This window comes from Mandrillus leucophaeus, unplaced genomic scaffold (assembly GCF_000951045.1).
Source record: "Mandrillus leucophaeus isolate KB7577 unplaced genomic scaffold, Mleu.le_1.0 Scaffold440, whole genome shotgun sequence".
In the NCBI taxonomy this organism is placed as follows: Eukaryota; Metazoa; Chordata; class Mammalia; order Primates; family Cercopithecidae; genus Mandrillus; species Mandrillus leucophaeus.
Window position 1 is genome coordinate 272,954 of NW_012104699.1, and position 12,767 is coordinate 285,720.

A 12,767-nucleotide genomic window follows, 5' to 3' on the forward strand; every position below is an offset into this window, starting at 1 on the left:
CCCATGTGCATATCATCATCTTGAAAATAGCTGGGATTGAGTTATCTTGCACAACATTCAGTCCATTCACATTCAAGCAGGGCATGAAGCTTATAGCTTGCCTGATAACGTTAAAAATGTAAATCTAATACCTGTTGATAAATATAAATTCAATAATAAACCTTTAGTAATGTACTTTTCGTTTTTTACAGATGTGATGTGGTAGAGAGATTTGGTAAAAGTAAAGATGGTAGTCAGTGTGAAGAAACCTTAAGCCAGATTCGAAATAGTACTGTAAACAAGAACACTCCTGCCAGAGTAGATGCATGCGAAAGCAGTGTGAATGGAGAAGTCATAATGGGTCATTCATCCCTGAATTGCTACATCAGAGTTGACACTGGACACAAACACCGTGAGTGTCATGAATATGCAGAGAAGCCATATACACATAAGCAGTGTGGGAAAGGCTTAAGTTATCGCCACTCCTTTCGAACACGTGAAAGGCCTTACACTGGAAAGAAACCCTATGATTGTAAGGAATGTGGAAAAACCTTCAGTTCTCCTGGAAACCTTCGAAGACATATGGTAGTGCAAGGTGGAGATGGGCCTTATAAATGTGAATTGTGTGGGAAAGCCTTTTTTTGGCCCAGTTTATTGCGTATGCATGAAAGAACTCACACTGGAGAGAAACCGTATGAATGTAAGCACTGTTCTAAAGCCTTCCCTGTTTACAGTTCCTATCTAAGACATGAAAAAATACACACTGGAGAGAAACCGTATGAATGTAAACAGTGTTCCAAAGCCTTCCCTGATTATAGTTCATATCTAAGACATGAAAGAACTCATACTGGAGAGAAACCTTACAAATGTGAACAATGTGGGAAAGCCTTCAGTGTTTCCGGTTCCCTTCGAGTACATGAAAGAATTCACACTGGAGAGAAACCCTATACATGTAAACAGTGTGGGAAAGCGTTTTGTCATCTTGGAAGCTTTCAAAGACACATGATAATGCACAGTGGAGATGGACCTCACAAATGTAAGATATGTGGGAAAGGCTTTGATTTTCCTGGTTCAGCACGAATTCATGAGGGAACTCACACTCTAGAGAAACCCTATGAATGTAAGCAATGTGGGAAATTGTTATCTCATCGCTCAAGCTTTCGAAGACACATGATGGCACACACTGGAGATGGCCCTCATAAATGCATGGTATGTGGGAAAGCCTTTGATTCTCCCAGTGTATTTCAAAGACATGAAAGGACTCACACTGGAGAGAAACCCTATGAATGCAAGCAATGTGGGAAAGCCTTCCGTATTTCCAGTTCCCTTCGAAAACATGAAACTACACACACTGGAGAGCAACCCTATAAATGTAAATGTGGAAAAGCTTTTAGTGATTTTTTTTCCTTTCAAAGTCATGAAACAACACACAGTGAAGAGGAGCCTTATGAATGTAAGGAATGTGGGAAAGCATTTAGTTCTTTTAAATACTTTTGTCGCCATGAAAGGACTCACAGTGAAGAAAAATCTTATGAGTGTCAAACTTGTGGGAAAGCCTTCAGTCGTTTCAGTTACTTAAAAACTCATGAAAGGACTCACACGGCAGAGAAGCCATATGAATGTAAGCAATGCAGGAAAGCATTCTTTTGGCCCTCTTTCCTTCTAAGACATGAAAGGACTCACACTGGAGAAAGACCCTATGAATGTAAACACTGTGGTAAAGCCTTCAGTCGTTCCAGTTTCTGTCGAGAACATGAAAGAACTCACACTGGAGAGAAGCCCTATGAATGTAAGGAATGTGGGAAAGCCTTCAGTTCTCTCAGTTCCTTTAACAGACATAAAAGGACTCACTGGAAGGATATTCTATAAGTGTATGGAATGTGGGAAAGCATTCATTAGCTTTATCACATTTCGATACTTGAAAGAAATAAATCCTATAAATGTAAACATGGTAAAGCCTTAAGAAGTTTCCAGGCTGGGTGCAGTGGCTCACGCCTGTAATCCTAGCACTTTGGGAGGCTGAGGCGGGCGGATCACGAGGCCAGGAGATCAAGACCAGCCTGGCTAACATGGTGAAACCCCATCTCTACTAAAAATACAAAAAGAATTAGCCAGGCATAGTGGCTCGCACCTGTAGTTCCCAGCTACTCAGGAGGCTGAGGCAGGAGAATCCCTTGAACCCAGGAGGTGGAGGTTGCAGTGAGCTGAGATCATGCTACTGCACTCCAGCTTGGGTGACAGATCGAGACTCCATCGCAAAAAAAAAAGTTTCTGTTTCTTTCGAATAGAGTCGCTCCCTGATATATGCAAGAAGATTGGTTCCAGTACACCCTGAGTATACCTAAATCCACAGATGCCAGCTCTTTGGAATATTTGCATGTACCTACCCACATTCTCCTGTATACTCTATATCATGTCTAGATTAATTAAAATATCTCATGCATTGTAAAAGCTGTGTACATAGTTGTATTGTTTAGGGAATCATAAGAAAAAAAATCTGTATGTGTTTACTACAGACTCAACTATTGCAGGCCTATCCACATAGAATATATCACCTATGATGTTACAATTTCTTGTTTCAATACTCGGATTACTTTTGTTTAATGACCTGAAAGAATGTGTTAACACCAACCACAATTCTGGGTCTTCTCTCTTGATAACCTAAGTATTATGATGGTTATGACAATGATGATTGCTGTATGATGCCTAATGTGATACGTAGAGGTGACTAGATGTGTGGCATCATAGATAAACAGTGAGACCTCAGGCTAACTTGAATCTTGACAGGACATCAAGACCTTCATCTATGTTGGAAGACCCAGGTTCTGATTGAAGATGTTGACTCTTTGCAGGAGGCTAACTAATACTAACGTTGGGATCTGTCCAGCTTGAGGGCTGAAGATCTTTGTGTTGAAGGGTATGTCTTCATATTTGCAGATATTTAGTTAGAAACATTGTTTTAGGAAGCTAGTTCTTTTTCTTTGAATCCCTAAAAAATCCTTACAGTGTTCATTTGCATATTTTCCCTTATAGGACACAGAAGCTTTTTTCCGTCAAAGGATCTTAGTTGAGGTTGATAATCTTTAACACTTGCACCTTGCAGAGGCTAGAGATGCCCCAAATCTGCTGCAGATTTTTCGTGTGTCCAAATCAATGGCACTGCTCCTCCTTAATCTTTTGCATCATCATCATCATCATCATCATCATCATCACTTGTAGAGGATTTCAGTAAATCTTCAGTTTCCTTATTAGTAAGGGTTTCTCTGTCTTCTTTTATGTTCCTCAATGTTGTTTTTATTCCTGTCAGAGATAGCCCTTTCCACCAACTGTCTTTGCAACACTTAAGATATTCCTGACTGCTGTATCAGTCTTGGGGAAACCCCTGAAACCACTTACTCCCTCACTCTAATGGCTTCCAATATGCTTTGGGTGTCCTGGCCTTTAGGACGTCTACAGCCTCTGCAGTAAGCACAGTTGTATCTGCAATTGTGAAGCTCTTCCATAAATATACTGTGGTACAGTCAGGGTTAGAATCAAGGCAACATAAATTGTATAAATGAGGTGAAGCGGGGCGCACTGGCTCACACCCGTAATCCTAGCACTTTAGGAGGCTGAGGCAGATGGATCACTTGAGGTCAAAAGCTAGAGACCAGCCTGGTCAACATGGTGAAACCCCATCTCTACTAAAAATACAAAAATTAGCTGGGCTTGGTGTCATGCACATGTAGTTCCAGCTACTTGGAAGGCTGTGGCAGGAGAATCACTTGAACCCAGGAGGCAGAGATTGCAGTGAGCCAAAATTGTATCGCTGCACTCCAGTCCGGGTGACAGAGCGAGACTCGGTCTCAAAAAGAAAAAAAAAAAGTTGAAGTGGGTGTAAATTACCTTAATCTGCTTGATGATGCCTTGATCAAGTGGCTGTGGCAGTGATACAGTGTTAGAAGGCAAGAACATCACTTACACTTTTTCTTCAGCATAACAGAAAAATTTAATTTTTGTTTCTGTATTGTACATGAGCTTTGCTGGATATACGATTCTTGGTTAAGCTGTTTCATAGCAGAGCATGATGAGAGTGTGTGAGAGGCTTCCCATTGAAATGAGGAATGGAACCTAACAAAAAGCAAATATATCTATTTTACCCTAGTCATTTATCATTACAGAAGTCAACTAATGTCACAAAACAATGATCAATATGAAGAATGGGATGGAAGAAGCAAATAATGTGGTTGGAGATTATAGCATTGTCTTCTTAGGAAACTGAAGACAAAACAACTGGAAATCTGTTAAAACTGTGAAGGAGTCAGTTTGCTGCTTATGGAGTAAGCATATCCTGTATTCATGATAGCATATACTATTGACTTAAAATAATATTTCTTGCAAATATATATAAATTTCTGAGGATGGAACTAATGCCATATGCAACATCTATTTGTAGACAAGTATGAGTGTTTTCTGATGAGATGACCTAAGTATCACCTCCATGGAGATATATATATGTATACCACTTTGGTGGATTGAAGTCTCCTCATCCCAGTGCTCATTGGGGAGAAATCCTGTAATTTAAGTAATTTGGGAAAATCCAATCCAAATTAACTCATGTGTAGTGTCCAGAAAATTTGCATCATCAAAGAAATATTAACTATTGGCCAGGTGTGGTGACATGCATCTGTAATTCTAGCACTCTGGGAGGCTGAGGTGGGGCTCAGCCTGAGGGGGCTGAGGATTGCTTGAGGCCAGGAGTTCAAGACCAGCCTGGGGAACATAGTGAAACTCCATCTTACTTTATTTTATTTTGTTTTAATTTTTGAGACGGAATTTCGCTCTTGTTGCCCAGGCTGGAGTGCAATAGTGCTCTCTTGGCTTACTGCAACCTCTGCCTACCGGGTTCAAGCAATTCTCCTGCCTCGGCCTCCCAAGTAGCTGGGATTACAGACACCCGCCACCACGCCTGGCTAATTTTGTATTTTTAGTAGAGACAGGGTTTCACCATGTTAGCCAGGGTGGTCTCAATTTCCTGACCTTGTGATCCACCCTCCTTGGCCTCCCAAAGTGCTGGGATTACAGGCATGAGCCACCGTGCCCAGCCTTCTCGTGCCCAGCCTTCTCTTCTTTTTTAGAATGTGTAACTTAGACACAATTTTTCTCATGTCGTGCACATAAAAGCAGTATTTTCCAGCAGTGGTTGCTCACTCTCCTCCTTGCTGGGCAGACAGTCAGTGTATCCAGGGTGCAGTGATTTTGGAGTATCCAGGTGTGGATAAACTATCTACTTGTGATTGGAGTGCTTCCCAAATTCTCATAGCCAGGGGTCCAGGCATGGTGGCTCAAGCCTGTAATGCCAACACTTTGGGAGGCTAAGGCAGGAGGATCACTTGAGTCCAGGAATTTGAGACTAGTCTCAGCAACATAGGGAGACCCTGTGTCTACAAACAATTTTAAAAATTAGTTGGGTGTAGTGGTGCACACCTGTAGTCTCAGCTATTCAGGAAGCTGAGGTGGAAGGATTGCTTGAGCTTGGCAGGGTGAGATTGGAGTGAGCCATGATTGTGCCACTGCATGCCAGCCTGGGCAACAGAGCGAGACCCTGTCTCAGAAAAAAAAAATCAGTCAGGCATGCTGACATGTGCTTGTAGTCCCAGTTACTAGGTGGGAGGATAACTTGAACCCAGGAGTTGGAGGCTGTAGTGAGCCATGATCATGCCTCTGCACTCCAGCCTGGGTGACAGAGTGAGACTGTGTCTCAACGGCGTAAGTTAAATAATAATAAGAAAGAGATTTTCTCCTGGCTCTGAAACCATTTCTGGACCTGCAAAGCAATCATGTGGAATGAAGTGGGGCTATCCATCATCAGGGCAGGTAGTACATTAGCCGGATATACTGGTGTAACGTTAGATATAGACCAATAGAACAGAAGAGAGAGACCAGAAATAATCTTCATTTATGGTCTGTTGATTTTCTACAAATGCCCCAAGATAATGGGGAAAGTGTTTTCAACATGGTGCTGGGACAATTGGATATTAACCTGCAGAAAGATGAACTGACACCTTTATCTCATATCATATATGAAAGTTAACACACATTAAAATGATGAAAAGCAAAAACACAAAGTTAGCATCAGATGTAGGAGAGTATCTTTGTGACTGGGGTGGGGAAGGAGCTGTGTGTGTGTGTTTAAGAACACCAAAGGCGCCTGTAATCCCAGCACTTTGGGAGGCCAAGTCAGGCGGATCACCTGAGGTCAGGAGTTTGAGACCAGCCTGGCCAACATGGCGAAACCCCGTCTCTATTAAAAATACAAAAATTAGCCAGGTGTGGTTGCGCTTGCCTGTAATCCCAGCTTTTTGAGAGGCTGAGATAGGAGAATTGCTTGAACCTGGGAGGCAGAGGTTGCAGTGAACCGAGATCACACCACTGTACTCCAGCCTCAGCAACAGAGCAAGACTCTGTCTCAAAAAATAAAAAAAAAAAAAAAAAAAAAGACAATCTGTAAAGGTGAGACTTAGAGAAAGTCTCATTTGGGTTGTTTGCTGGAGGAAGGGTTTGTAAAGTTGACTATTTAGGGCAGAACCTTAAACTGACTCCAGGTGAGAGTTTCTTGCTTTTGAAAATAAAGATCTTGAAGGCGAGATTGTTCCCACATGAGGTGGGAACAGGAGGGCATGTTGAGCTCCCAGAGTTAAATCCTTAGGTTTCTCTGCCTCATCACCAGGGACTGATAGACTCTTGGGCTCCTTTCAACAGTCTGACTCCCAAGCTTAGAAATATGTTTGTCACTTGGCGTTTTCCTTGTAAATGGTAGTGCAGTAGACTGCTTAAATGAACCAATTCAGATGTTTCCTTTTCTTCCCTTTTTATTCCTTTATAGAGTATTGCTGTCATATAACTTCCCCTTTTCCTGTATATTAAATAACTGTATTCCCTTGTTGGTGTGTTTTAATTTTTTGGCTGAAAATGAGTAGACAGGGCAGGCACAGTGGCTCACTCCTGTAATCCCAGCACTTTGCAAGGCCAAGGCAGGTGGATTATTTGAGGTCAGGAATTCGAGACCAGCCTGACCAACAAGGTGAAACTCTGTCTCTACTAAAATACAAAAATTAGCCAGGTGTGATGATGGGTGCCTGTAATCTCAGCTACTTGGGAGGCTGAGGCAGGAGAATTGCTTGAACCAAGGAGGCAGAGGTTGCAGTGACCCGAGATGACGCCATGCCACTGCACTCCAGCCTGGGCAACAGAGACTGAAAAAAAAAAAAAAAAAAAAAAAGAGAAAGAAAGAAAAGAAAATGAGTAGACTGAGGGATAAGGATAAGGTGTGAGGAACCCTTCGCCACGCCACCAACAGCCTTTCTTTCCAAATTCCTGACCCCTGCAGGACATCAAGCCCTCCCGCCATGTTCCAGTGTGACCTGGTCTAGGCACCCGTCCTGCTCTGAGGCACAAGGATCGTTCCTTTGGCCACTGAGAATGCAATTCCCTTTTGTCCAAGAGGAAGAAGAAAGAAAGGCCCATTAGTACAGGGAGACACCAGTGCCAGCTCTGGAAAGCCAGGAGCAAGTTCTTAAATTCCAATGTCCTCTGGCGAGGGCATGTCCTGCTGGTATCTTATTTAAACAGTAGGTTTGAGGATCTTTGACTCATTTAACTTATTGATAGGGGAAAATGGATCAGGGAAGATGCCCAAACTGGCAAGGGCAATGGCCAAGAACCTGTCATTCTGGCTCCTCTCAGGCGCTTGCTTTATCTCTCCTCTTTGCACTGTGGCCCCCCAGGGGGAGGGGCCTAGGGCACTATCCAATCAAGAGCTCTGAGGGCGGGGCCGCGCCAGCTGTCCAATCAAGCGTGCTGTAGCACAGCGGGCGGGGCGACATGCCGAAGCCCGTGGGTTAGGTTTTTTTTTTTTCCCCCTCGCCTTCCTGCCGTCGAGTAGCTCTCGGCTTCTCTGAACGCGCAGAGGGTGTGTCAGCGCAGGATGTGTTGCGATTTACCCAGCTGTGGCCAGAATAGCCGTAAGGAGGATGCCAGGACACCCTGGAGTCCAGGAAATGGTGAGTTGCCGGGCAGGGGTCCCGACACGCGGGAGGAGGGGCTGGCTGGAGCCGGCTGTGGCTTTACGCGGGCCTCCCGCGGGCGACTCCAGGGTCTGGGACCCGAGTTCCCATGGCGCAGCTCGGCCCTCGGTCCCTGGGCCACAAGGTGGCCCTGGGCCGGCCGGCAGTCAGGACCTCGGGCGTCCTGTCGCGTCCCTGCGTGGCGACTTTGCTCCCAGCCCCGGAGCCCTCTCTGGACAGCTCCGCGCCCGCAGCCCCGCGTCTCCCCCGGATTGTGCGGGGACCACTGGAGGGTCATGGGGAGAATTCCCGCCTCGGGTGCGACTTTAGCTAAACGACGTACACCAGGTTCTAGAATGTTCCTTACATCGTTGATGAGGAAACAAATAGGTTTTGTTATGCCTTGAAGTCACAGTTTCTAAGACCCTCTCGAGGACTTTTAGGGAAAACTTACTGTGTTTTAATCTATTTTCCACAGAGCAAAAGGTTAGTCTTTTAATTTTGTTGTCGTTTGTGGATGTTTTACGAGAAAGGAAAGCAGAGATAGCAGCCTGGAAGTTAGTTGTATGAAATGGTTGTGCCTCACCTCCCAGTATCTTTCCTCGACACACACATCTTATGTGTTGAGGATCTTATTTGGAGATTTTTCTGGGTGATCTGTCCTTGAGAATAGTTGCAGATCAGCACTGAGCCTCCCCGGCTTTGTCACCTTGAAAACGTCGACTCAGTTGTGTGTCAGTATTTAAGTAAATGTGTGTTCAATCACTAGAGCGTGAAGGATGGTACAAAATATTTCCAAAAAGGCAAGAAATGTGAATTTCTGGGGGGGATAATACTGAACTGTATTTTTTTCTTTCTTTTTTTTTTTTTTTTTTTTTGAGGCAGAGCCCCACTCTTGCTGAGGCTTGAATGCAGTGGGGAGATCAAGGCTCACTGCAACCTCGACCTCCCCAGCTCAAGCGATCTTCCCACTTCAGCCTCCTGAGTAGCTGGGACCACCACACCCAGCTAATGTTTTGTAGAGAGGGTGCCTCTCTATGTTGCCCAGGCTGGTCTCAAACTCCTGAGCACAAGTGATCCTCCCAAAATGTTGGGATTACAGGCGTGAGCCACTGTGCCTAGCCTAAATATTATTTTAACCCCTTTTTCTTCTAAGTTTCTGAGGCTCGTTTTTTTCTTTTGGTTGATTTCAAAAGGAATTCCAGGACTTAGCCTTAAAATTCCTAGGTGTGTTAAAATATGATTGTTTAGAAAACCACTTCTGGCTGGGCACGGTGGCTCATGCATGTAACCCCAGCATTTTGGGAGGCTAAGGTGGGTGGATCTCCTGAGCTCAGGAGCTCCAGATCAGCCAGGGCAACATGGCAAAACCCCGTCTCTAACAAACGATACAAAAAATTAGTCAGGCATAGTGGCACGTGCCTGTGGTCCCAGCTACTTTGGAGGCTGAGGTGGGAGGATTGCTTGAGCCTGTGAGGTGGAGGTTGCAGTGAACCGAGATCATGCCACTGCACTCCAACCTGGGTGACAGAGTGAGACCCCATCTTAAAAATATATGTATTTCTAATAATTAACTATTGATTAAATTATTAGTTTGACTAATTAATGATTATTGTTATGATTAATGATTAATAGTTTGACTAATGATTAAATAATCATTTCTGATTAACTTCATTTTCCAAAAGGAATAGATATTTGTAGGTTTTGCTTTGAAACTAGATGTTTTACAGTTTGCTTCCGTGCTTTATACATAAATACTTGGTTTGAGTGATTTTGCTGAATTCTTGAAACACTGGGTTTCTCTAATTTAAAATATCAAAAGTGTTCTAAAGCCACATAACTGGTGAGCGGAGGCCTGAGGCAGTGAGGCCACCTTTGACTCTGCCAAGGGAAGTAATTAAGACCCAGGTGGTTCTTCTTAGAGCCCCTCCCCTACAGATGTCCTATGTACTTACTGTTATCAAGGAAAGCAGGTGTCCTACATACTCACACCTATCAAGGAAAGACTTCTTTGGTACTGACAGAAACTGAGCATTGGAAAACTGGGGATCCACACGTAGGTGGTGGGGAGGGGAACAGCATGATACTTTCTGGGGTTGTAATTGTAGTTTCCTTGGGCTTGCTTTTAGACAGTGGATTTGAGGGGTAGTTGTTGCTGTTGTTTTGTTTGAGACAGGTTCTTAATCTGTCACCCAGGCTGAGGTGCAGTGGCATAGTCTTGGCTCACTGCAGCCTGGACTCCTGGGCTCAAGTGATCCTCCCGCCTCAGCCTCCCAAGTAGCTAGGACTACAGGTACATGCTACCATGCTTGGTTTTTTGTTTGTTTGTTTGTTTGTTTGTTTTTTGTAGAGATAGGGTGTCGATACCTTGCCCAAGCTGGTCTCAAACTTGTGACCTCAGGGAATCCCATCTTGGCCTCCCAGGTGCTGGGATTACAGGCATGAGCCGCCACTCCTGGCCTTCAGTTTTGCATCCCCAGTGTTGCTGCATTCAGAGTGTAATATTTACGTGTTGAGAAAGTCTATGAAGTTAGGACTTTTGTCTCCTGGATCTGAGATTGATGAATTAGAGAGTTCATTTGGGTCAGAACCTTAAACTGAATCTGGGACTGAACTACTCTAGGTGTTAGGCCTTAATGGTGAGAGTCTGACCCCCAAGCTTGTTACGGTGTTTGACTTTCTGTGTATGGGTTTTACAGTTCTGAATGGTGGGGAAGCAGGCTGCTAAGCTGATAAGAAGAGTATCTGTGTTTCTTTCCTTTGGATTCCTTTATCTGTTTATTGTGGTGCTCCAACTGTAGTTTCCCTTAGCATTTTGTAATTTTATATGTGTGAGTGTGTAGGATATTCGTTTCTTTCGTTTCTTCAGCTTTGAAAATGAAAGTTGATAAATACGATGTAAGGCAAGATAATTCTGGAACCAAACAGAATTGTGTTCCTTTTGTGCAAAAGAATCTCAAGATGCAAGATGAGTGCATTAAAGTTCTCGGGTACATTTTTCATTTTTAAGTCAGTTTTGTATGTGCATATCCCTAGAGGATGTGACATTTAAAAGGCTCTACTCTTCCTAAGAAAAATGAATTATTTTAATTGATAAGATGAAAATTCAAGTGAGTTCCTATTTTAATGATACAAGGGAAACTACTCAAAGCTTACGTAATCTTGGAGACTTTTTTACATTTAGAGAGTTAGGTTTAAATCTATCATGCATTAAATAGGCTACTCATTCCTGAAAACACTGCCCTCTGGGATACAGTAGAAATACAAAACAGGATGCAATTTGTCATTTAGTTAGAGATTTTTTTCTTAGTTTACACTTTCATACCTATTATTATTTAAAAGATGAAATCTTAGAATGGTTTCCTATGTTTAAAAAAAGTTAAAATTCAATAAATTTTAGAAACAAGTTAATTAAAAATAATGGCTAATAGTAAAGTATGGTTTATATAATTTTTTCAATCATTTAAAATACAAAGGTTTAAAAAAAATCTACAAGAAAGTGTGGGTTGAGAAAACTTACTGCCAGAATATCCTGGTTTACCCTAGTGCTCTTGCTCCAGCCACCCCCAGATAACCAGTTTTGATCATTACTTGTGCATCTGTTAGTGTTTCTTTATATAAAAACAAGCAATTGCAAATGCATCTTTTTTTCTATTCACTATTGGTGAACGCGTTGTCTTTTTTGTTGTTGTTGTTAGAGACAGAGGACAGGGTCTTGCTCTGTCACCCAGGCTGGAGTGCAGTAGTGCAATCATAGCTCCCTGTAACCTTGAACTCCTAGGCTCAAGCGATTCTCCCATCTCAGCCTCCTGAGTAGCTACGACTACAGTCGCATACCAGCACACCCAGCTACTTTATTTTTTATATAGAGATGGGGTCTGGCTATGTTGCTCAGGCTGGTCTTGAACTCCTGGGCTCAAGCGATCCTCCACTTTGGTCTCCCAAAGCATTGGGATCCCAAGTGTGAGCCACCAGAGCCACCATGCCTGGCCCTGTTCACCATTGTTCTTGTAATTAGTGGTTGGACTCCACATTTTTAATGTTTCACAATTGACCACTTCATCCTCTTCCCTTAATGCCCCACTTCTGGACAAGCTGAGAAGGCCTGGGCATCCTTCCTGTGTCAAGGCAGGAGATTCAAACCACATAACCAGCTGCCCATGCAGAGGAACTTGTGTCCAGCCCCACTTCCAACCACAGGAAACACCTGGGCAAGTTCCCTTCCTTGCTCTTTTAAGCCATTTCCCACCTGCTTGAGAGGCCTGCCCTGTTCTCCCTGGAAACCTCAGTCATGGGAGTAATAAGCCTTTTCATGCCCTCTCAGTGTATGTGAGACCCACTCTCATCAGTGCCATCATTGCAGCCTCGCCTCTCTAGGTGACTAGCAGTTGGTGCTGCGAACAAGATGTCTAGACATTGACCACCATCGTGGTTCTATCTTCTCTTGTTCTGAATTGCTAACCTGCTCTATGGCCCATCTAGAGTTTGAGCTGCCGCTTACTGGGAGCACATGCTTTGTGCTGTGCTGCTCTGTGTTTCTTCCATTGTTGAGCCCTGCCAAGTCTGGTTCTAGATTCAGCTGATTTTAGTTGACAGTTTGATAATTCCTTGGAATTTGGGAGCTGGAGTATGGGAGTAGGGCCGTCCTTAAAGTGGTCCTGGGTTTACATCCTGAGCAAGGACCTACCTGTGTGTGTGTTTTGTTTTTTTTTTTCTTTTTTGGTGGGCGTGTGGGGCTGGTGG

The 12,767-nt window shown here is 43.6% G+C and overlaps 1 protein-coding gene across 2 annotated transcripts in view; it reads left to right on the forward strand.

Annotated features, from left to right (window-relative positions):
* LOC105549463 (zinc finger protein 44) overlaps window positions 1-3,164 on the forward strand; it is a 40,806-nt gene extending 37,642 nt beyond the window's left edge. The window contains exons 1-3 of one of the 2 annotated variants that reach the window (XM_011994022.1): window positions 187-1,063; window positions 1,232-1,396; window positions 1,649-3,164. In XM_011994022.1, the coding sequence (XP_011849412.1) occupies window positions 337-1,063; window positions 1,232-1,396; window positions 1,649-1,848 (1,092 nt within the window). In that variant the 5' untranslated portion in view covers window positions 187-336 and the 3' untranslated portion in view covers window positions 1,849-3,164. Of the gene's footprint in view, window positions 1-186 lie in introns of those variants that run through there. The other variant, XM_011994021.1, reaches the window with a different exon arrangement.
* The last annotated feature ends 9,603 nt before the right edge of the window (window positions 3,165-12,767 follow it).